The sequence below is a fragment of the Lipophrys pholis genome, assembly GCF_963383615.2.
Source record: "Lipophrys pholis genome assembly, chromosome: 13".
Lineage (NCBI taxonomy): Eukaryota > Metazoa > Chordata > Actinopteri > Blenniiformes > Blenniidae > Lipophrys > Lipophrys pholis.
Window position 1 is genome coordinate 9176128 of NC_137632.1, and position 26447 is coordinate 9202574.

At 41.2% G+C, this 26447-nt stretch overlaps 1 protein-coding gene across 1 annotated transcript in view; it reads right to left on the reverse strand.

Annotated features, from left to right (window-relative positions):
- Positions 1–946: 946 nt before the first annotated feature.
- Positions 947–26447, reverse strand: part of myo16 (myosin XVI) — a gene marked incomplete at both ends in the record, with an annotated part of 92905 nt that continues 67404 nt past the window's right edge. Inside the window, 8 exons of the mRNA XM_080478118.1 lie at positions 947–1117; positions 10523–10608; positions 11785–11937; positions 14798–16048; positions 16158–16540; positions 18537–18810; positions 18904–19000; positions 19690–19792. Of these exons, the coding sequence (XP_080334244.1) occupies positions 947–1117; positions 10523–10608; positions 11785–11937; positions 14798–16048; positions 16158–16540; positions 18537–18810; positions 18904–19000; positions 19690–19792 (2518 nt within the window). The remainder of the gene's footprint in view (positions 1118–10522; positions 10609–11784; positions 11938–14797; positions 16049–16157; positions 16541–18536; positions 18811–18903; positions 19001–19689; positions 19793–26447) is intronic.

Sequence of the window (26447 nt, forward strand, 5' to 3'; positions counted from 1 at the left end):
TACTGTAGATCCCAAGTCGGGACTCAACTTTTCCATGTTCTCACTGTGAGGACAAAGTGCTTACCACCACGCCACCGTGACACCCCCATTTCTTTTTATAATATGCAGCAAATATATATCTACAATCTTTCATTTTGAAAGGTGTGATATCTTTGTTTGAAAGGTTAAATCTGTTGTGTGGCGAGAGAGTTGGGGGAGGAAATTAGCTCTTTTGGTCATTCAGGTTGCAGACCCCTGCTCTAAACCAAAACAGGCTCATTTGTCGGATCTCCATCTCATGGTAAAGGTGTAAGTGCAGTAGTTTGGAATTTGGCCAGAGGGTTTTGTTCCTCAAAGGCTGGTGGTAACGAGAGAGAAGAGAAGTGCACCTTCGGATCACGCTGAGGTTACCCTGACCCCTGGTCACTCGTTGCCAGGGCTGCAGCAGCACCCAAACAGGAGAGGCTAAGTGAGAGCTGGGTACCTGAAAAAAAGGTCTCAAGCAAGTACACTCATGCTGAAAACCAGAGGTTATTATAGGCGTTTGTTGACTTGTAAACTTCAGAGATCTGAGACTCGGGGAGGTGTGCACACACAAGAAACTCGTGGGGACATCACAGCACGTCAAGTATAGTCAGCACCATGTTTTGGGGGCGGAGCTCTGTCGTGTGCAAGCAGTGACTAAGATTCTCATTGCTGAAAATTAAATTAAATCTTTCTTACATTTGTTTCAGAAATATTCGAATATTTTGAGATCACTTTCGTATCGCATGTTCTTAAGCTGTCATAAAGGTTTGGACATCTTCTGCAAAAGCAGAATCTTCAGCCCAGGACTACGCCCGTGCTTTGCGGCTTGGAGCTTCGGCATTGTCAATGAGCATAGTAATTATTGGCTGAAACCAAAATAGTGAATGAAGGAGGCGGGTACATCGAATCTAGCAAGACTGACTGCGACACACAACCCCTGTCAGGGAGAGGCTTTCCTGTTGGTCCAGAGCAGCGTGGGGGGCAGAGGCGGGGACTGAGGAGGGCGGTGCTTCCAGTAGCCCTGCCCCTCACACTGCGCTCGCCGCCATCGCAGAAGCTGCCTCAGAGCCGCGCTCTCGTCCCCTTTAGACAGACGTAGCCGCTGGAACACCTGGGACAGAGATGGGATGGGAAGTCAGTGTGAGCCGCGGAGTTAAAACCAACACGTCCACATTCAGAACACAGAACAAGCCATAACATTTGACAGATGGTAGGAAGCTGATGCATACATGTCAACCTTTATGGTTTGTTTGACTTTATGTGGATTTGTGCATAGGCGACAAAAAAAATAAGTAAATACTGAAACTATTCCAAATGATGTTTGCTTCCAAGTTGCTCCAGCAAACTGTTTCAACCTTGAGAGGGATTTGAAGCCCGACCACTCGTCTAACCATTGAGGCCACCATTGTCCCCGATGTAGTTGAGTTTCTTCCTTTTAGACCTCCCATGTTGCTTTCTTGACTAAACACAAATGTGGAAATATTTTGAAAGTGATCTTATTTGGAGCAAATGTGTCTGATTAAAGCAGGAGGAAACCAATTGGTGCAGATTACTGTCTCATCATAATTGATGACTCTTATCATGAATGTCCAGATGTATTCATTGACAACTTTCAGGCAAACCGAATTGAAAACCTATATTCATTTCTTTTAAAAAAATACATGTCCATTTATATGAGCACATGAGGACTTTCAGCACCGGTTGCACAGGTGACACCAATTTGGGGTAGACATGTATGCTGGAAGGACCAAACTATGACTGCAAAAGACAGACACAAAATAAACATAGACACTCTACACCTTCAATCTTATCTTCCTGAAGCATTGTGAAAATGATCCCATTGTCATGGTTGATCAAAAAGCATGATGCAAAACAAATGAAAAAGGTATAATTTTGTCCAATTCTTCACCACGAAGTGGGAGAAGTTTCTCTTCTTCAACTGGGTCAACTTTCCTCATTATTCACACAATAAATGTAACAAGTATGTGACACAAGGTCTTTCCTGTTGAAACCCAACTGAAAACACTGAGGGGGAAAACCCTTCCTCTTGATTCCTGTGACTCGTTTCCATATTCCCGTCTGTCATTTCAAAACTGAACACTTCCTCTGGATACTAATACAGTCAGCGGAATCTGTTTTGGAAGCTCATATAATTCCCCTCAAGGAAGATCCTGGAAATTACAGCAAGGTCCGTCTTTCAGCAGCTGAAAGTGGCTTCTCTACTTTCTCGTGCGCGCCCACACACACACACACACACACACACACACACACACACACACACACACACACACACACACACACACACACACACACACACACACACACACACACACACACACACACACACACACACACACACACACACACAGTCTTAACACTCTTTATAGACGACATCATCCGTCATCTGCGAGTCAATATCCAGCTAAATCAATCAGACGGGAATTCCAATCTTCCAAAGTCAGAGGTACCTGCAAACAGGCCTGAGCAAAGATGATCTACACCAGATTAGAAACCGGGATGTGGAAGGTGGAGGGGGTGTAATAGAGGCAGGTGATGGGCGGTTAAAGGCCAAGAAACCATTCCTTAGTGCTCACAGATGAAATTCAAAGGGAATACAGATAGCACATTTTTCTCCAACGTTCAACAAATCCCTGGAAAACAACAGAAAGCGGAATAATGCTTTTCTTACAAGCCATTATGTCTTCCATCCACGTGTCTCCTAGTGCTTACTAAACATTGAAATCAGTTCATCTATCCACTTGTCCATCCATCTTCTCTACTGCGTTACCCAGCTTAAGGTCACATGACGCTGGAGTTCAGCCCGGCTGACTCTAGTTGAAGGCAGAGTACATCCTGGACAGGTCAAATATACAGAGCGACACACACATTCACAGCTCCAGGGCATTTTAGAGCCATCTATCAAACTCAAATGCATGTTTCTGGACCATCAGAGGACACCTAAGTTCCATAGAAAGCAAGCAGAGAGAAGACGCTCTCTACATATGAAATGTAAATTAAAGGCAAACCAAGGGCATATTTTCAATCTTGAGTATAATTGCTGTAATTTCAGATCTGAGTGAACATGAATGGCCAACATATATAAAATGTAATTTCAGTGGACTTATGTGTGATGTGTATTAGAACAATGATGTGATTTCTGAAAGCTGAAATGTTCCCACTCAAAACCAGACCAATTAAAAAAATAAAAAAAAAATAACATTAATCCCTCATAATTAAAATATGGTCTTAATTGAACCATACTAATAAGGATCAACTTAATGAAATTATCAATCATACAGTAACTTCGGATCAGATTGAAGGAAACAATTTAATAAAAGGACCAGTCCTAGACATTTTTAATAAAGATGGGTGTGTATAATGATCATACCAAACATGAAAATTATCATAGTGGACATGAACAAAACATGAGGGCCTCCACTACATGCTCGCACAAAAAGATTCTCCTTTCAGTTTGTGTGTGTTTAGATTGTGATCAGTTAACAATAACGCAAAAGATTATTGAAAAAAACTGTTTTGCATGCATTAGCCCTGAGCCACTGCAAGTATAGCATGAAGTGTGTTCCTATGGATCTGGACGTGTTGTAGAAAAAAAGTTAACACATTGGTGCATCAGAAGAGTTTCACAAAACATTGCAAGACCTAAAAAGTGGCACAACACAGAAAGAAAGTATGCAAATAAAAATCATGGGGGACCAGCTGAGGAAATGCCTCTCACCACAATAAGAATAGCATCTTGATTTGCGTCTCTTTTTCATGTATGGAAAAACAGATGCATAAAATCATCATAAAATAAGGAAATGTTATGTATCATGTTAGGTGGTGTACATTTATATAGTTATATGATCTTGTACACATTTAAACTAATCCTTATCTATGAAAGAAAATGTGTTTTTTGCGTGTTAATTTATGGTCAGGCATGATCCCCCATCTATAAAGTTATGCCTATTATTGTACACACAAATCTTTACTTGATCAGACAAGTGTATTTATCTGCACAAATTGTGGGAAGAATTTAAGAAGGGCTTAAGATAAATTGCCTGACACTTTGATAAATAAATAGTGGATGGTGAATATTCATCAATTATATGGACATTTCAGTCCATAAGTGATCACATTGTTCCGCAGGTAGCAGATGTCCCACATCTTTGCAATCTCACATGGGGATTAGGCAACTATGATGTGCTCTGTAGGTGTACTAACTTCCCGATCTGAATCCACAATCACTCTTACTGGCAGTGACACGGATAATCCACTTAGAATGTTACAGTCATTTAATTACTGGTAGCATGCTGTATATGGCAGATGAATAATGCTCATGTTACTTGGCTGTGATAAATAGAAGCACAATGTGGCAACACAGATATAACAATGTTTCGACCTGTCAGTCACTGTGTCTTCTGACAATCACCGCTATGCCTGAAATGTTGCCAGCTGTGCTTTGCAGGGAATTGGCTATTGGGGGGAAACGGTGGGGAATGAGAATGAAGCTGACCCCAGTGAAAGCATCTTTTGTTTTCAGCGTGATTCCAAGTATACTGATGATGTGCTAATTTTTCTATTTTTCATTTTTCCTCAAGTGTGGAGGGACTGTGCTGTACTTCTCACAGATGATGCCGAAAGGAATAAATATGTTTTGTACACCAACTCAACCCGCATGGCTGATTTAGAAACATAGTTTTTTTCAGACCTTGCCCTTCAACCCTGGCGATTGTGCATGCATGCACGTGTATATCACACACACACACACACACACACACACACACACACACACACACACACACACACACACACACACACACACAGCTCATCCCTGTGTGTATCTATACTGTATGTACTGTACAGCAGACACATGAACACGCCTAAAGATTGACTGTCTGCACGAGTACAATACTCAAGAAGCTAATCCATAATTTACACCTCCCTGCCAGGCTATTCTCTGCTCTGGCGCCAGATAGGAACACCAGCTACTGGAACCGTAGACAAGAAGGAACACCGTGTCCTTCTGCAATGCATGACTTTACACGCACGCACGCAGGCAGGCACGCACACACTAGTTTTTGACGCTACAGAATCTAAAACACTTATTACATTAATTATTTTTTAACTATGTTGCCATAGAATCAGGAAGATAATATGCAGCATCTTATTAATTATCCATCTCTACTTTTGAGTGTAATTTCTATTCATTGGCATTGCAGTTGGAAAGGCGTCTACAACTAAAGCTTATGCTTTATTTATCCTGTCTCAGGAAATCTGAATGAGTGGCCCTCTTTTAACACTTATGAAGGCTTTGGGGGGAGGGTACAAACATCTCCACCAACATGCTAATGGGACAGCAATGTTATGGTAATTGTATGATAATGTCGAATGACTAGTGGTCAGTGCAAATGCTTGCTCACAAACAGAATGAGATTTGTGGTGCACGAGGAACTCGTCCACAAACTGCAACCCTGGACATCTCGTCCATGTGATTCCGGCCATGTCGTCAGTGACAAATTATTTCAGCATTATTGATTTGAAAGATTGGATTTCAAAGTACAATTGACGCATTTGTAAGGATTATTAAGTATATTTGACACAAAAACACAAGATATATATTTCATTATCAGCCATGATAAATTTTTTCAGCATTATTGATTCGAAGGATTTCAAAGTATATTTGACACAAAAACTTGCTTGTGTATTAAGGGAGGACAATATTGTGTATTTTTAGCGTTTTGATATGGCAAAGAGAGGATTTGTTGGAGCATAACAATCAGCTTGATTTATGAGCCTAATGGCCCTTTTCTGAAGTGAGAATGAGGGAGTTATATAATAAGTTGAGTGAATTTTGATCTAATACTGATCCGATTTTACACATTATGCCAATATTTTTTGCAAATTTTGACTTGAGGATATTTATACACGGCTTCCAACTGAGCTTTTCTTCAAAAGTAATTCCTGAAAATATATTGCCATGCGCACAGTTTGTTTACCATTAAGAGAATAATAAATAAAGAGAAACAAAGCCATATGATACTACACTAAATATATATGGACCATGGTTTTAGGCAGCGAGCCGTCCAGCCGGTCAATTTTAGAGTTGTCCAGGGTTGCAGTTTTGTGGACGAGATATTCTAAAATCGATATATATATATAAATATATTTACTTTTTGTGGATCAGATTGTAGGTTAATCCTGACATTGGCGGTCTGATCCGGGGCTTTGCTTTTCCTTGTGCTGAACTGTCCTTGGGCAACGCGTTGCAAACAAAGTTACTCCTGATTGAGGGCGAGCACCTTCCAGGGCTTCTCTTTCTCCATTGGCGCTTCACTATGTGCATGAATGTGTTATAAATGTGCCTGACAGCATAAAGCGCTGTGAGACCACTTAGTAGCCTATAAATGAAATCCATTTCTTTTTTCTCTCTCTCCAGACTAGAGGATGAGATCAAAGCGTGCAATGAGTAGAAAAAGAGAGAAATTGCAAAAAGGCAGCGATGTTAGTGGTCTCTGACGACCGACAGCTTGTATGAGCTCTTTCCTGGATAATATCTCGGGACAGGCTCGGTGGATTCATGCAGAAGCAGTAAGTTATTCTCTGCCCAAGTTGGGAAAGTGCAACATGTTTTGAAGCTGTGAGGACTCCCATTCATCTTGCTAACACAATGTCTGGAGAGGTAAACAAAAATATAAATCTTTGTTGCATCCACCTATTTAAAAGCCCGTTTTCAGTCTAGACTCCCGTTGTCTTCTCACAACGGGGATCAAAACAAACTACTCCATTCATTCTTAAATCAGCCCACCTCCCTCCTATGTTCCTTCATTCTTTCATTTTCATTTATCCCATTAGTTCTGCAAATCCACCATAAACACAGTCTGGAATGCAGCTAATTGAAAGGCATTCTGGGTCACAGAAATGTTCCCATCTCCTGAATGAACCCATGGAAGTGAACTTGTGTCACGCGTTAAGGAACCGAGTAAAGCCCATGTCTTGTTCCGTGTTTCGCTGCGTGTTTCTTTGGTCATAACTTACACACACACAAGAGGAAGCTGTGTGTCGACCACAGTGATAATATCAGGCGCGTCAGGAAGACGACTACAGAAAGAGAACAAGTCTTTAAAGAATTTGCTGAAAAGAAATTCAACAGATAGATTCAGGAACATAAAATTCTTAAAGATGAATCAACAATAAAAAACTGCAGCTCGAGTTGTAGTGCTTGTTTAGAGTAAAACACATGGCAGTAACTTTTGGCATTCATTTTTATTTGGCCTGGGCTTAAGCAAATGCCAAACCACGGACGGAATCACAAGAGAACACATGTAATTACCAGGCTTTGTTCATATTGATGTATTTAAAGTGAATCCACAAGCTGCAGTTTCTTTCTACAAATGAAAAATGAGAAAACAGGGGGGTGAAGCAGCACAACGACTGGTTTGAGGATCTGAATGTTTGCATCGACAAACATGATAAACAGAAGGCACAAGGAAACTACCAAAATAATGTTGATGCTAAAGCAGTGGTTTTCAAGAATAAACTCATTCAAACAATCCATAAGAACATTTGGTAACACTTTGAATGAACAGTATAATGCTTTATGAGGGTGCTGGTATACCATTATAATGCATCAATAAATTCAGGCTATAAACGTACATGACTATCCATGACTACTTATTATAAGATTCATAAAGGATAATAGGTGGCGGAATTAATGTGGTAAGACCTTGTATGTTTCATAAGTCAAAGGCAAAGTGAGAACAGTTTTATATGAATGAATCTGAAAGCCTGGGTTAGATATTATGTTGTAACTACCAGTTACAAAAAAAATATTTCTAACACTCAGCAAATTCAAGTTAGTAATCAGTAAATTAACTATCCCTTAATAATGCTTTAAAAACGAACTTTATCAGACTTGTCAGCACTTGCAGAATAATGTTCAATAAACAAGCATTACTTTATGCACTCCAGGTGAAGTGACTGATATTTCAAGTTATTAGCATTTATATGATGCTTTGATACAATTAAGAGATACTATGAACGTATAAGATTGCTGTAAGCGAAGAAAAAAAACAAATTGCACATTTCCCGTAGCTTCTGCAGCTTTTTTGGTCAAACAGTTACTTAATCTAAACAAGCATTCAAGTATTATAACATGATATACAATCTAGGATTTTATATTGCTCCGTAATAAACTGGTGTCACTTTGCCATGGACGCATGAAACATTATCACTAGCAAAGCGTTAACAAAACCAACATTCTTTTATGGGCCTTGTCATAAGCTGTCACACACATTTGTGGCATTTTTCATACAGCATCATAAATGCTTTACAATGCCATATGATTGTACTCACAACGCATTATACAACAGGCCTTCATATAAAGTATCACCAAATATTGTTCTGCTGTGACCTGCAGTGAACTTCACATCTGCACGAGCTCTGATCTCCACCGAGGATCAAGTTAAAACTTCTTGAATCCTTCCTACAGGATGTTTATCTTTCATATCCCAGAAAGGCGCATTTTTCAGAGTTTTAATTTAGACTTTTACAAAACTTATGAGGCCAATTTTGGACAAAATGAGAATAATTAGCGTCACGATTGCACACTGAGTCTATGAAAAACACTGCTATTAAAGGGTGGAGAGCGGCGCCACATGACATAGACTCACCACAGCCCTACATGTAGACAGTGCTTCCAGTGACCCCCCCCCCCCCCCCCCCCCCACTGGCCCCCTCTCTGTTTTAGAGGGCAGCTCCCGCACCGAAGGGAGAAAAGTTGAGATGACCCCTCTGGAAAATAAAGGAGGGCGTGAGAGCTCATTCGAATCACAGAGAGAGAAGGAGGAGACAGAAAAAGAGTCATTTGGGTGGAAAGTGGACGCTCACATTCGCAGCTGGAATCTGTCTTAGACTTCAAAAGTGGGGTTTGCTGGCAAATTACTATTTTATTCTACATACACAAACAAGGGGAACTCAGCCCAGCAGCGAATTCAGAGATAGAACTTTTCATCACGCCGATGATCGTGAAGTGGGTACACGGCGTGCCTTCGCATCTCGAGTGGAGTCGTCTTATCAACAGTGCGCCCTGAGCTGCTCTGAGAGTGGGACGCTCTGTCCTCTGCTCAGGCTTCTGCTTCATGCACCACTGACACTGACACTCAGTCACTCACTATTGCAATCTGTGATGAATCTCAATTAGTTTCCATCTGATGAATCTTTGTTCAGAGAAGCCCTCCCCAAAGAAGAAGATGCTGCAGTACTTTGCATGGCACATAAACACTCAAATGAGACTCTTATTTAGGCTTTTTAATTGATAAGATGACTTTCAGATAAAAGTGTAGAGCCGCAATGGTGAGACAATCTGTAAAACAATAATTTCAATGTGGCTGTCTCGCTGGAGAAATTCACCATGTGTTGTTAAAATTGTTGTTAGTGTGCCAGGCTATATGTTATTGCCACATTTCTCAAAACTTTTAATGGTGGTTCAATCATGTTTCTATTCTATCACAACAGTAGAAATGTGTCAATTTTATTGTTATATACAAATTCAAATGGAATTATAGTCAATGTTAGAGTAGAGCTGCTGTCACTACAATGAATAAATTTGTCTGTAGCTGAGCAGCTGGGTAACAGTTGCTGGTCAGAACATAATTTAGGAAAAGGCAAAATTTCATAGCAGTTTTGTTAGCAGGTGATAACAATATGAAAAACTCTTAAAATCCTGATTGCGGAAATATTTCCATTGCACTGGGGATAAAATGATCTAAAGAGGTTATACATATATAGTTGTAAGTTGATTATATGGCGTTGATGCAAAGTATTGTGGCCTTTTAGGTGTTTTGTTTTGTCTATCAATCAGGAAATTAAAGATATTTCACGTGATTAATGATCAAGATGAAATATTTATTCAGAACAGTTCCGATAATAATCAGGCTCTGTATTGTTGGGCTGATATGGTGGGTTTGATCGTCCATGTTGTTCATCGTAAATATACAACATGTTAATTTTTCCAATAATTGTACAATTAACTAACACCCACGTTCATTATATTCCAGCGTTAATCAGGCTCTTCCACTTAAAGTGGATCTCCCTGGTCATTACAGCATTACCAGTTCAAGGTAACAAAGCCATGTGTGTGTGTGTGTGTCTGTGCATTCAAACATGTGTGTGAGATGGAAGCAGGACAACAAATTCAATCCTGTAACCATACACCCGTCTGCAGAGCCGGAAAAAGCTCGCGTGTCATGAGTGATACATGCTGTTTGAAGGGGGGCACTTTCCCATCAACTTAAACAGTAAACAAATCCACAACCGTTATATCGATGTGCTGTAATTGTGTCAGAGTGTTTGCCGGCAATCAGAAGTGTCTGAGTGGCAGATATAACACGCAAAATGTGTGTTACATCAGTTGTCATTCAGGAAACTCGCAATACGGGGAAACGGCACTCTTTACTATCAAAATATTAATTATTTACATGGTAGTCTTAACACTGAGAGTTGTCAGTTGTGTGTTTACCTGTGTATGGTGGCTGTCCATGTGTCTGTGCAGCGAGGCGGTGCTGGAGGAGTTTGACTTGCCGTGACTCTCATCCTCCAGTGACCCTGAACACGCACAATGAGAAACACATTACAAACCACACTCAAGTGGATGGAAGTTTTCACACGCAAGCACACAGACTCACTTTTTAAACACTCCACAAGTAATCAACTGGAAAGAAACTATTGTATTGTGTGATTGTATTTAGTCATTTTAGGAAAATTGTAATTATTTTCTGGTTGCAACTATATGAGGCCTGTAGTTTTCATTTTATATTCCGCACGTTATTTGACAGTGTAATGTAATTTTAATTTCACTCTTTGTAACTCCATTTCCAATTGCATGTCTTATCTGCTTTCACGGAGGCTTTCCACTGCAGAGATAATCTAATGTTTTATTGGGGTATGTGAATAGGTAAATGTACAGTATGCAGCCTCATCTGTCCTGGGGGATTAATTACCTGCACAGATATAAACAAACTATATTAACATTTTGCACTGACCAATCCTCTAAAGGTAGAGTAAATTTATATAAGTGCAACCATGGAAAGAAAATTAAAACTATATTGAATGTTACAGGAAGTTTTTATAGCTTTAGATGGGTTAAAACAAAAGCATATGAATAACTACAGACAAGAAATGTAAATGATTGCTTATTAGCTAATAAAAATGCTGTCTTTCATTTTGAAAACACCAGATATCTGGCATTCCGTGAGATTTTAGTGTGAGGCACACAGAGAGTTGAATTGAGAGTGAATTGCTTCCGAGGTGCTGGTTCTGTTTTGCTTAGATTCAAAAGCCATGTATTGGATGTTTTTTGGGCTGGGCTGCTTGTGAAATTGCTTTCATCACTATGTGGGTTAGATCAATTTAGACCCCCCCCCATACCCCAGCATAGTAAACATAATTTTGCAGCAAGGAAGGATGTGTAAACCACAGGGAGGGTCTATCCCTCCCATCTTCCCAGAAAATTGCACAGTGGAGACATCCATCACACGGCTCATATACATGCACAACTACACACCAACATGGCATGTGCATAAATGTGTTGTAGCAGGTGGGAGCCAAAAGAATTAGACCAATACAATGTATGTTTCACTAATGTGACAGTGGAAGTTACGGTTGCCAAGTTTCTACTGAAAAGTTTCCAAAATTCGCTGCAAAGTGTAACGCACAATATGTTCTACAAGCCCAAGACTGTGTGACAGAGTGCAGTGGAGTAAATCAAACAAATACTGATACCATTAGAAATCTGGTTTCCGTTTTCCACTGGGGTGGGGTTTGGGGGGTGGGAAGAGTGGTTGTTGGCGTTCTTGTCTTGGAGCTGCAGAGATGGTGACGTGGGGGCCGAGCCACAGTCTTCCCTCCCTGGTAGATTGATGTTAGAATTGAATCCTGGTCGGAATGAAACAAGGGAGACTATATCAGCATATGTCATATAAATTAATAACTATTTACATTCCGTCATGCCCAATATCATCAGAGCACACATTTCCACGGGGATGCAGATAGCTCACACGCCGCTGCATAGAATCGACAATCCATTAAAATGCACATTGCAACTGTACATAGTGTTAATTTCCAGGATCTTTTAAATACCAATGCGATCCATTTCTGCACATGTGCTTACTACTATAAAAGTAAATGAAAGAGCTGTGTTTGGCTGGAAGGTGATTTTACATGTCCAGCCTAGACCCCAGGTGGGGCTGCCCCCTGCTCCTAAGCTCACACATGCTCTCTCACTCTCCACATACGTGTGTGGCTGCGTGAATGGGAATTCATCAGCTGCTGTACCCGATCAGGAATGTGTTCCTGCTGCTCGCTCCAAGTCACAGGATGCCTAAATATAAGCATAGTAAAGTCCACTGTGGGTCCCATGGGATAGGTGTGTGTGTGAGAGAGTAACAAAAACCCAGCGAGAAAGCATTTGCTAAAGTTGAGTCACGGTGAGTGTTTGGGCATGGATATTTCAAATATTACATTTTAGGATTTTTGTATGTTGCAGTTGATGTACGAGGTGACTTTGGAGACTGATTACTTGAGGTCTGCCAGGACCACCTGCCTCCTTCCCCTGGCAATCCTGTGGTTTTCTCATTCCCTGAAGCTGAGGGAGGGTAGGGGGAAGCGGGAGAGTCAGCTGTTCTTCACAGGGATGTCTAGGATAGCAGCTGTAACCCCTGTCCAGTTCCCCAGCATCAGGTATCACATTCAGTCATTTAGCAGCTGAGAGGGAACGGAAGTAGTCCGTCCTGTTAATCCCATCGGCATCCCGCTGCACTCGGATCTAAGAGAGCCGCATTGCTTTGCCCACTCAAAATACCCCATCGCCCAGTTCCCCTGTCAGACACAGTGTTTCCATGACGCCTGCACTTTCCTTGCACAGGTCCAGGTGCTGAAGAAGAGTCAAGAGCTCGATATCACGTGAGGTATATGCGTCAGCATGCATACTTGCGGTTATACCATCTCTTATAAGGAGTTTGGCTTCCTGCCGTTTGAACCCACTTCGGTTTTGAAGTATGACACAACAGTTTGTGACACGAGACAAGTAGCTCCATAATAAGTATCAAGCATATTGACTGATTAGTAACAGCCAATTCTACCACTTGATCTTAATTTCCTAACTTGTTTCTGAGATAATTGTCCAGGATGTCCTGTTTACTGCTGCTGGGCAGTCACAATCCCCTCAGTAGAACATGAGTGAGCTGTTAAATATTTGATACCCATCCTCTACTTGTTCTACAGCTCATGCATAATTAACACAGCCACAACTAATACACTTCGAGGAAACAGAGACTCCGATCAAAACACCGTGGGATAACACACTTTCTATCTTTTCTGACGGGCCTCTTTATTTCTGATCATGCCATTTCGGTGGGAAAATTTACTTTCACGAGAGCACCACAAAGCAATCGCTTTCTCGGTTTGAAACCTTTGACCTGAGAGCCCGCCTACTTCATTGAAGATATGTGACTAATATGTTTGTCCTGCTTTTGCAAAGGTCAGTCTTTGCATCAGTGTCACAGTGTGTGTGTGCTCTGCATGCACCACATTGAGTTGATGCATGTGATAACACAGCTACAACATATTTCCAGAGCAGCGTGATGCTAAGTGGGGTATGGAAGCTAGCTCATTAGCTATCTTGAAGAATGGGCTTCCAAAGAGGGTGGCTGGGTGCAACACCTGAATCAATGCAAGGAGAACTCCAACTGAGCTTGGTATTGGTGCATTTCACCTTTTTATCACTCAAATACACAACATGTGTCTTAGAGCTTCACCCACACACACAGAGGAAGGTTGTTATATACCTATGACAACTCTTGTCATACAAACGGTAATAGCCATGTGCCCTATAAGTCTTCTTGGGCCTACTCGACTGAGACTTTGATCATGAACTTATTATTGGAGGTAGAAAACATAATGGACACGTGCTTCTGCGTGACTACACAAAGCACCAAAATGCACATGTAGTCAGCTTGGCTGGATGGTACACTGTTCAGAAAGGGACACACCACAATCCCTGCACACATTGTTTTTGTCTTTATGTAGGCCCCAGTTATCTGTGGACTAACACAAGCGCATTATCGTACTTGGTAAATGTGACATTCACTTATTGTACCACTTCAGTGGTCTCAATGTGCTTTAACATGAACAGTCACATTTGCCCATTTGCTCTGACAATCACAAACACATTCACACACCAGTAGTTGCGGCTGTCATGCGAGGGGCTCTCACAACATTTGGAGATAAATGTGGTTTAGCATCTTGCCCAAAGACACTTCGACACATCAGCAGGGCAATCGGACCTCTACTTCTCACATTAAAAAGCTCTACTAGCTGAGCCATGGCCGTCCTATCATTCTTGAGGGGGTTGATTGATTTGCTGCTACAATTGCTTTGTGTTTGCTTTAAATGCAATTTGTGATGTTTAAAAATGGTATTGGGTTAGCTTTATTTTAAATGATCACAGAGGTGATTTCAATATTCTTTTTTAATAATACTTTATAATAATTAATACAAGTTTAATCGAACTAAGTACTGTGAACCCAGTAGAGATTTATAAAAAAGAGTAATTCATTCATTCATTCATTCATTCATTCATATGATATTGTGAAGCACTTTGAAATATCTGGTGTTGGAATGCTGCTTCATAAATAAACTTGCCTTGCTTTGCCTTATGTTGCGCATGTGTTTTATGTGCTTGTAATCATGAGCGTTAATGAGACTGTGAATATGTGTGCGAGCGTCACTAACAGACCTCCATCTCTTGTCTTGCGTCCAGATGTGGACTTTCTCAGCAGGCTGCGTCCGGAGCTGAACAGAGTGTTGAGTTCATCTAGTGGACTGGTCAGGGGCCTGCCGTTGGCTGGATTAAAGAGCAGGGGGGAGGAGGAGCACGAGTGGGCTCTCCGAGGCTCAGGACGAGTCATTTTTGCAGGAGAATAGGGAGGCGGCTTCCCCAGCGGTTCCCCACCTGCCCTGTGTGAGGCTGCTTTGGGGGAATCTGAGCTCCCGGTGACAGATGCTGTTCGTGTAAGAGCCAGGAAGCCGGCCTCAGGTGGGAAAGGAAAGTGTGAAGGTGGCCTGTAGGGAGGAGGTGGCGCGCTGGGGGGAGGAGGTGGCGGTGGAGGGGTGAGTGGAGGCGTAGACTTTTTGTCGGGCATGAGGACAGTGAGACTTGGGGAAGAATCAGCTCTCTGGCGGGCGTACTGTGGGGACAGGGGGCTGTCGGGACCAGTGGCGTAGTTGAGGTTTGTCTCAAACACAGGCAGCTTCTTCACCTCCAAGGGGGTGAGGGGTGACTCATCTGAAGCAGGGGAACAGGTTACCGGAGAGGGGGGAAACACCAAGAGAGGTGGCCGGTGGGGTAGCAAGTTGGGGAAGGGGGCAGGGATGTCACAGCTGCCTTCTTTGCCATGCTGAGTTTTGGCAGCTCCACTGCTGGATGAGCTCTGGCAGTGAGCTACATCCATGGCAGCAGTCATTCCTAATGGTGTCCGCTTTGCCTCCAGACTCTGAGGAGGAGATGTCCCAAGGCCCACCAGTCCCAAGCCTAATGCCTCAAGTTTGGCTGCTTTCAAAACCACAGCAGGAGTTCCACCATCTTCCTGAGGGAAATACTTCATTTCCTCGTAAACCGCCTCTGAATCTGCTTGTTCTGGGCTATCGGGAGGCTCCTGAAGGCTTCGAGCTCGTGTCTGGGACCCCAACATCTCTATGTACACGTCCTCCTCATCATGGCCTTTGTACAAACTCAGTGCTACCCCTTGTGGAGCATCTATAGAGGCCGCTCTTTGCATTGTGCCTCCAAATCCTCCATATCTGCCACCACGGAAAAGCAAGGCCAGTTTTACGTCAGCAGGGCGCAGCTGGTGCAGATGAGGTGCCACAGCATTGATGTCCTCATAGGAGCCTGACAGCTTCGTGTTGGGACTGCGCTTAGGTTTGGGGGGTGGCACCTTTCTCATAGTTGTGTAGTCGTCACTATGTGGACGGGGCTTAGATGAAGCTGAGGATATTAGAAAAAAAAAGACATAGAATGTCAAACCAATATTCAAAAGCAATGAGGTACCAGAGAAACACCATCTGTCATATGTGCCAAAGAGCAGTAGAAGTACCTGCAGGGTCTGTGGGGGACAGTTGGGATTTGGGGGGGCTTCCAGCTGGTGAACCGTACCCCTCTGGAGTGGAGCTCTCTTTGGCAGACATTGTCAACCCAGCACTAACTGCCTCATAAGATGCACTCAAGCGGGTGTTGGGGTCCCTTTTTGGTTTGGGAGGAGGCTGCTTTCGAGGGGAGGAAAGGCCTCCCCTGCCTGCCACGTCCTCATTGGTATGGGCAACCTGCTGCAAAGATGATTTGATAGGTGGACTGGCAGAGGAAAGGGACATATTCTCCATGACGAGGGGGATGGGTACCGAGCTTGAGCGAAAGTGGCGAATCACTCGGTTCCCCCCGTTGACAGGGCCCTCATGTATCTTCCCACTTTTCTCCATCACCCTACAAATAGGGACAGCAGAGAGAAAAAAAAATTGTTATGTCACCATCTGTATGATCTATAGTTTCTTAAATCATGTATTTGTGTCTATGATTGGCTGGATTCAGTTAATTATGCATTACTAAACTGTCTCTATGAACACCAAACGAAACAGCTCAATAGGATGAAACTAAAAAGAGATTATGCATTAAATATAATCTCCCTGCTGTAATTTGATAACATCCGGTTTGGTATTTCCTCAGCTAATCTGGAAGAGCCATCTGCTTGTCCCCATCGCAGGCGGGGGGTGGGGGCACCAGGCTGATCGGGGAAGGGTATTTTAAAGACCTGAAGTGAAATTAGGAGGTTCGTTTGGGTGAATGTGTGCATGTAAGACCCTTTTAATCCCCCCTGCACATACAAAAAGCATGACTCCTCTCCCAGTCTGTATACTGACAACCCATCTCTTGTTAGACACCCCCCTGTGCTTCTGTCTCATGTTCCAGCAGCAGATGTTACATGTACAAGGACACATAGAGGATACAGATATTATAAGTGTGTATGCGTCTTATGTTGCCGTTGGTGCTTTGCAGTCATGTTTTTATCTTATTGCTTCAACCATAACTGGTTCAAAATTTTTAATGGGAAATTAAATGTGACAATCTTTATACTTTGCTGACCTAACTTTCATTCGGGGGCTTGTTTTCAAAGAAAGTCCATGAATGCCTCACTGAGAAAATTCATGACAACGAAGTCCAAAGTTCAGTAAGCTCATCATCAGCCATTATTAATTAACAATTAATGACACAATAAATCAACAGAAAGCAACCATTACTGTTTCTTTGACAGGAAATAAGATAATATTTAGATAATAAATGCATTTATTAGACAGGATATTATAAATTTAAAAAAATAAATAAATCAGAGCACATGTACACATTTGTGTGCGTATTAGTGCTGAATTGCTTATGCTGCAATTCAAGTGGTACCATAAATAGGGTAATCATTTTCCAACAAATAGAACATGACCTTTCTCAATGAAGGTCATTCATGTAGCATCACAACTAAAGAGCTTCTACTTATCATATAACACAGTGCTCCAGGTTGTTTTGATTTTTTTTTACACGCTAAATAGGCTAAATTAGACTGAGGTAAAGTAGGGATAACAACAGTGTTCCTGAAGTTCAACACACATAAACACAATCTAATAATGTCGCTCATTATCTCAAGATCCATCATGAAAGTTAAAATTACAAGTCTGCAACAACAACCTTAGATAATGACACCACTAATCACTTGAGGTGCAGACAATAGACACACCCAAGCCAAAAAAACAAAACAGAAACAAAACATGCACACATGGACACAAACACCTTTAGAAAGGTGACTGTTTAAGTAAAACCAGTCGGACTGTGAAAACACACATTAGCTATTCTTCTTCTGGATTAAAAATGAAGCCTGAAGTTTAAAGAATTTCCCTACAGATTTGTGTATATGTATTTGTGAACGTGGTTACATATACGTGTGTATCTGTGTATTTACTGTATATCTGTATGTATGCGTGTGTATGTGTATATGTGAGTATGCAGTTATGAGACATAATCAATCGATGTATTCCTTTTTATATGATTTATAAATAGCAGTTTATCTCTATATATGTGTATTATGGATATTAGGAGAGTGAACATAAGAAAATTAAATTTTAGATCCCTTATTGGTCTCTGTCACAATCATATAATCTGTGCATACTAAAAGAAACGTGCAGGTGAGCTACAAAGCTGGTTTATATAAAGTAACTGCAAGACATAAACTTTTTAACTTCCTCCCACTCCTTTGGTTTCATGTCTGATTATGTCTCAAGACATTATGCATATATACCTCATCACTGTTGTTTATAGTTTAAAAACAAAAACTACCAATAAATAAAATGTGGATTATACTAATTTGCTGGAAACTTCTAATCTCTGCTGTCAGAGTGGATTGAAAGTGTGGGAGTTGCAGAGATGTTTGCTATTTTACCTCCTCACAGGCTGATCCTCCTCCTTGCCCACTGGCTCAGGCCTTTCACCGAGGGGTGGGCTGGTGCCCAGAGTGTTGAGCAGACTATTGCCATGGCTGCGCAGGCGGTCGCTCTCTCGTGCAATGTCAGATGCATTTTGGATGACCAGCTGGTCGTAGGTTCGCAGTCCCATGTCTTCCGCTCCCTGCAGGAAACGCTGCACACTGCCCTCTTCTTTTTGTAGCAGCGACAGCCTGTGATGGACCCGCTGTCTGGCCAGCCAGCCTCGAACCACTAAGACACCAGGACGGGATAAAGACATCACAGGTGTCACACAGTCACCCACAAATCCAAAGAAAGTGTGCTGGTGTGTCTTTTGGATATTACCTTTCTGACAGGTGATGATCTTCTTATGAAACTGGTAGCAGCGGTCGTTGAGCTGGTCTGCTTGCCAATATCTCAGAAACACTTTAGTGCTGCCCATCTAAACACAAAATGGAACATGTCATGTGACCAACTTCATACGTAGGGTTATTTTCTGCTCTGCCATTATAATTAGCTTCAAGGGATAGCCAGCAGACCCGTACAGGCACTTTTCTGTTAGAAATCTCCAAGTAGTGTGACGAGCTGAGTGATGGGAGAGCAGTGATGTAGCAATGATTTATGATAATAGGTGGGTGTGGAGTGCGGACAGGCTGAGGGCTTGCATGTTGACAATGCACTCACTTCCTGGGCTTAGGGGGCATTTGGACAACGACAGGGGTCACTGTCAAACAGGTGCACGGGGGCCGTGATTGTGACATACTTCCACGGATAGCACAATTCATTCCAACACAGGCTACTTGTAGGAGTGGTGTGTGTAAATCAGGGCTGCATGAAAAGAGTCTGCGGGGCGCTGTGGAGGAGTGCGTATGCGCGTGTGACCCGTGGGGTCACACACTCAGACACAACAGCAGTCTAGCAGACAGGACGGGGGCGGAGGGGGCGGAGGGGGTCAGTGCTGCTGCGGGCGTGTGTGTGTGCGCAGAATTATGATGAGGCGGGACAGCTGGAACGAGTTGTTAAGATTCCATGGGATCCTTCAAACAAAGGGTCAGGGATTAAGTCATTCGGCAGATCCTTTGTTATTGGTGGAGACCGAAAAAGACTCAGAACATGGACCCGAACACACACCTGCCATCCCTGCAGCTTGGACTGCTGCAGCACACAGCGACATCTCTCTTCCGGTGACAGTTTTTTCTTGTCTCCCATAGTCGGGACAACGAGGTCTTTATACCTGGGAAGAGGAGAAGAGAAAGTAGTAAAGACTCAGAAGTTAAGATTTTGGACGAGACATGCTGACTGCCTGCTTTAGAAACAATGGGTTTAAAGGTCAGTGGGGTCATTCGGCAGACCGGCCTGACGGCATCTGCTCCTATTGGTGTTGTCCTGGGTAACCGTTGCTATGAGTGGTCAGCTGGACTGAGTCAGTGGTTTGTTTGTTCCTGGGATGGTTGCAGAGAAACACACCATGAGCTGTGCTGATGATAATTGAACCTGCAAATAAAAACAAACCCATATATACTTTTTCTTCATCACGTTTGCTATTCTGCTTGTGGCAGAAATGCATAACTGAGGAGCAAAGGGTTAAGAGAAGTGGCTTTATGTCAGGAGATTTAAATGTCTTGACCCAATATATATATATAAAAACAACAACATGTGATTGAAATGAAAACAAAACATTGTCTCATTCAGAAAATGATGACATTTCAAAAGCCCCTTAAACACACTTCTTGCTTTAGGGAAGCTCAGCAGTTTACTCACTATCTGTTTCTAAATAACGGACAGTTTTTAAAGATACATTCGAAATTCTAATCATCTAAATGAAAGAAAAAAAACTCTTACTTATATGCTTAATTGCAAAGGTGGGGGTGTTGAGACTGAATCATTCACAAAATAATCATTATGTTTTTACTGTTGTCCAGCACCTCCAACAAATCCCAAACCTGAGATTGCAATAATAAATGAAAATAAAATACAAATTTACAATTGTGTTTGCAGTGACAAGAAACATATGCAGAAATGAATGTGCTAGCAAATCCGCATTAAACCAGCTCCCATTATAGCCTTCAATCTGCTTAAGGGAAAAGGGGAAGCCCTTCTATTTCTCTTTTATTTCCCCAATTTGGGCCAACAAATATAGAATATTTACAGGAAATTTCATATGTCTTTTTTTCCTGTCTGTTTTGAAAGTTAAATAATGATTCATTCACATAAAATGTTAAATGAATTTAATAAATAAAATTACAAACATGTGGAAACATTTACTTTTGTAATATGACCCAGGTTCATAAAAACATCTTCCTGGCTTGAACTTTTATTCATTTCCTGTTCTTTAGCAAGAACATCTTTATTTTGAATCATTCAACTTAACATTGAGTTTTTTAATAATCACAAAAATGCAGTGAGATCTTGAAGGGTTCAGAAAGACCCAGAATGGGAGTATACAGTATTTAATGAAAGATATTGTAGCCAAGAACAATCTGTACATATTACTACCGACTATCCATAACATATCTCTGCTTTAAAACATTAATTTATAATAAAGTAACAGTGGATATCTAAGCCATACAGTTAAGACAATAAGTTACAATAAGACATTTTCATTGCCCCAATAGCAAAAAGAAAGGCCTTAAAGTTTCAGTAAAACATGGCAATGAGCTGCTCCAACAACCCTGGGAATAAATGAATTAACTCATCATGATCATCTGAAGATCTATTATTTATTTTTTGGTGCTGGCAAGCTGATACAATGGTGAATAATAATAATAAAAAAAAAACTGTGAGATACAGTAGACGTGCTTTTTAATATTAAATCATTTTAAACAGTCAGCTGGGATTGGTCTCAGCTCAATGCAAGCCGAGAAGGAATAACGTTGTGTGGAAGATGGATGGATTAATGCAAAATGTACAACATTAAATTATGACTTAATAATTGTTCATTTCTTTGTCTGGAAAAAATGTCACTAATCCAAAGTACATCAAAGAAAAACTTTAATGAGGCCTATGAAAGCAATAGCTGTCACTGCTGGAACAAAGGTGACTTTGACTCCCAGCATTTCTGACACTGTGTTTTAAATAAGGTCACATTTTTATGATCGGCCAGACAGAACATTTGAGATTAATTTTAGAATATGTTAGACATGTTAGTATGTTAGTGATACTGGACGTTACACATGACACCCAGTAATTAGGACATTTTCCAAATCAAAAAAGGACGTTGTATTCAAGCTGGTCACAGTGTTTTCTCAGCAAATAGTTGGTTACTTTCCTCTTCAGTGAGTGCAGCCCATGATGTCACACAACTACTGAGGCAAGTATAACAAGCAGATGGCTGGAAACATAAACCACTTGTGTTGTCAATAGTGAGTAAGTGAGTGCACGTGAATATAGGATGTGTTTGATTTGCAGAAGTGAGGTCTGCCTGAACTCTCCCTAACCCTCTCTCTGTATGGTAATACCGGTGCTGCAGACAGCCCATGCTGTCCCCCTGGCCCCATAAAACACAAAGGAACTCTGTAAACCCATGACCTCTCATATGAGGATATGAAAACTATCGATGGTCCCTGCTTTTACAAGACCCGAGGGGGCTTCATGTCGAGTCAAAGACATGAAATAACCCCTTTGATAAGAGTTTAAATGGATGACTATATTGCTCTATCATAGCTTATTGTGACCAAAGGACTCCTGACCACCACTGTGACTGGCCGTCACCACCATGGTAATGACATTGCATCGACAACAAACAAACAAAAAAAAACCTACTTCCTCTCTAAAACAGCTCCTTTCTTCTTCTCAGAAGAATTTGCGCATTAAGTAACTGATATTTTACTTAGACGAGATGATATATAAGCTTCTGTGGGTTATTTAATAACTTAGAACAGTGTGTTTATCCATCAGTCGAAGGTTATGATGACCCACATGAATACAGTCACATAAAACTATCATCTATTTGCTTATGGAGTGCTTTGGTGACCTGCACTGTAAATAATGGTGTGTCTTTCTCTTCCTCGCAGTGGGAACTAAGGACAACGGAGAGAAACATACGTGGACAGCTGGGTTTAAAGAACCAAGGTTCAAGTGGTCATGTTTGACCTTACACATGGGCAGAAAATAAAACCCGGCAACAAAACACAAAGTATATCATAAAAGACGGATAAAAGCAACAGTGAAATAGATTTACCCGTGAATCACTCCCTTTACAGGGACACTAATGTAATTCGTTTCAAGCAGCCACTATGAGTTAGTGAAGTGGCCTGTGTTGCCCCAGTGTGCACGTGTGTTTTTGTGTATAAAACCCACTGTGTTGATTATCACAAGGAACACAGCTACATCAAGATTAATGGTTGATTGATTGGCCTGTCAATTTGATAAGTGGAGCACGAGGCCCTGTTTGGAATGAATGAGAAACAGAAAGAAGAAATAAAACGTATAAAAAATCACAAACAAAAAAAGAGAAATCCAAATCTGTGTGAGCATACGGGAGGAGGAATGGGACAGACAAAAGAAGAGTTAAGGCTGAAAGAAAACAAGACAAAGGGAAATATTGTAATTATGTGGAATGAAAAGGGAAGGAGCTGAGAGACGGTGAGGGAAAAGTATGCGAGGAAAGAATCAGAGGTGGGAAGCGGCTCTGTGAAGACAGCAGTGTAGTCCACCCCCGCTCTGCACGCAGCTCCTTCTCCGGCCAAAGCTATGTTCATTCATTGGTGCTGTCTGAATCGAACCGATGAGGAGTGAGATGAATGGCACTTTTTGCTGGGCTGACTGGTGTCTTTGTGTGTCGCTGCCTCCCAAATTATGCACGGCTTTGATGCATAAACAGCAGAAGAGATACACATCAGGCGAAGGCACGTGCAAACTGACAAATTGTATGAAAAAATTCAACGCAACACTCACACACAGAAAACACCATAGCTGTGGAGTAACGCATTATTGCATAGCAGTATGTGTTTTTCTTTTGAGAGTACAATTTGATCCCGCTGTCAAACAATCTCTTTCCTGGAGTTCTTGAATGCTGTGTTTAATAACTGAAGCTGATCAAGTGGTTTATGGATAGTAAAATATTAAGAGTTTCTTCAACTCATCTAATGACGGTGGTGAAGCGTGTCACACCTTGGTGTTAGTGGAGTTAGGCCGTGTTATAGAAGATAGCGTAATAATTTAAGCAAACCCTTAAAAATAAGTGGTTAGTTAAATGCAGGATGTATAATCTATTAAGAGCTATTTACTCATGTATGCTTAAACATGTAGGACTTCAACAGAATGTAAACCATTTTTGTCTTTTTTCATGTTAATTGACATTAACCCTTTCAAAGACATTAGATCAATTAAAATTTGTAGCACTAAGGTGGTGTTGAATTATATTTTTTAAACTTCAAAGCTTTGAATTCAGCATAAAGATACACAGATGTCCAGAAGCTTGTGGAAAACCGATCAAAATCACACATATTTCAAAATGTCTTGTTCAGAAAAATCCCTACGTAGGCTTTAATCCTTCATAAAAGTTGTCTCTACATTACTGAAATCTACTATCCAACAATACAACTTGTTATTTACAAATAACATACACTAAATATGAACTATTAAATGTATGGGTGCATGTTTACAATGAAATAGTATATCTTCTAGTGGTTTTCTGTTTAAAGGTGCTGATGTTTAAGAACAGCTAATCCCTCGTTTGCAAGATAAATGCAAATGCTTTCTCCCCGCCTCATTTTATGACAAGAGAAGCTTTGTACAGAAACACTTTAGTGTTTAAACTATAGTAAGAACTACAACAAATAGGAATGATAATATTTTTTTCACAATATTCTAGTATATACTAGTATTTATCCCAATTTAGCATCCTCACATTTACCTAATAAATGATTGAAAAGTATACCAAAATAGGCAAATATTATATGTTGATGTAACACACTCATATTATTGAAGGAGCTGATAGTAAATTATTTCCATTAATGTACTGGACTCCTGCTAGTACCTCTGGTCACCTTCATCAATTGGCCTATTGTTATTATCTGTTAAAATTGGCATACTGTTTATATGCATGGTATATAAACCGTACATATAAAAAAACATTTTATCTACCAGTTGTGACAAATGTTGAAAGATTTAGACAAACAGTTCAATAATCTGAGAGAATCATCTGAGCTGCAACCACAGCACTCTCTGGAAGATCAGATCTACACACAAATTGCCGAGCTGCAGAACTTGTCCACCTATTGTATCGTCCCTTTATTCATTCTCCACTCTACAGCCCGCTATAATGGAACAATACACCAGAAATATTCTCAAGAGTGGGATGTATATATCCGCCCTCTTCAACAGATGGTGCTGGATTCTTCTGTGTGTACATGATCTTCCTCTACAACCTATACTGAATATGGTATTCCATATAACATTAATGAAATCCTGCCCTGTATCAGTTTCAAGATGGAACATCTGCCGCTCTTTGCATTTATTATAATCAACCTTTGTAGCTTCGGGAGGAAGATGAGTGCAAGAAAATTCTCATTTTATTTTTTTAATCTGATAGTGGAACAATTAAACACAGTTTGTATTGGATTGATGTTAATTTAGCTTGATCTGGCAGATTAATTAATTTCTTCAGAGTCGTACAGCACAGCGGATCAGTGGTTAGCCTGCCACCTCAAAGTGAGAATATCCAGGTTTGATTCCATCATTTCAACAAGTACCTTCACAGTACAACATGCATAAGTAGATTTTCTTACTCCAGGTACTTCTCCTCCTAAAGTCCAAAAACACGCATTTGATGCTAACTGTGGACCTTGACATGTGAGTGTGTGTCTGTCCCTCGGTGTTTGTCCTGTGATGGACTGACCACCTCACCAGGATGTGCCCTGCCTTCACACACAGTGAGATGAGATCGGCTCCAGTGTCCTCAGCTGGATGAAACTCTGCCCTTTTTTTTTCTCACGGCTATCACCATCTCCTAACTCCTCACACAGTTTATGCTGCTACAACAGAGTCTCAGGTTTCCCTTTTCTTGCAATCAACTGGGTCTTGTTATACTTCGTTATCTGCTGACAACACACCGCTAACACTGAGATTATCGTCCAAAACATTGTGGGCCACGGCTATCTCAGACCCTTTTTCTTGACCAGCACATCAACATACCCGCACACACAAATGGATTATAAATCACAAAACCCTCACCATGAGTCTTTCAATTACAGCTTGAACAATGTGAGTGCAGGCTCTATAGGGACCTCGCTCTAAAATACAAAGGGGTTTGTGGTGAGCTTATGGATGGACTCTTCTCGGTTTGCTCGGTCTTCTGCTTGTCCACATCCAGTTTTCTTTTGGGGCTTTTTCTATCATCAAGGCAAACTGTGTGTATGTTTGAGTTGCAAACATCAGTAGGATTGGTAATTCCTACAAAGCGGACGCAATATGTTTACAGTTTTATTTTCTCATCTTTATTAGGGATTCCTTCAGTTGTTACGTGTTACTTACTCGTCCACCAGGGAATTAATGTCGGAGCAGAAACCCTGAGTCTGAAGCATAGCCTTTATTTTGTGTTGTTTTTAAAACTCAAAGTATGACTCCTGATTCTTTCTTCCTTTATCCCTTTGCTCAGATGAAGTTTGGGACATTAGCTTCAGTTTTTGGACTCTGAGGGCTGAGCGTGTTGATGTGATGATGCTTACAACAGTGTAGTGGAAACTTTTGGGAGGGTCATGTGACCAGATTTGTCGTCTCTTATTATCTGGCAGGAATGTTCACATGTTAATCCCTTTATCCTCCAAAAAAAGAGGGAGAAAGGCTGAGGCAGACTGAAGATAGAGAGAGAGAGAGAGAGAGAGAGAGAGAGAGAGAGAGCGAGAGCGAGAGCGAGAGCGAGAGCGAGAGAGAGAGAGAGAGAGAGA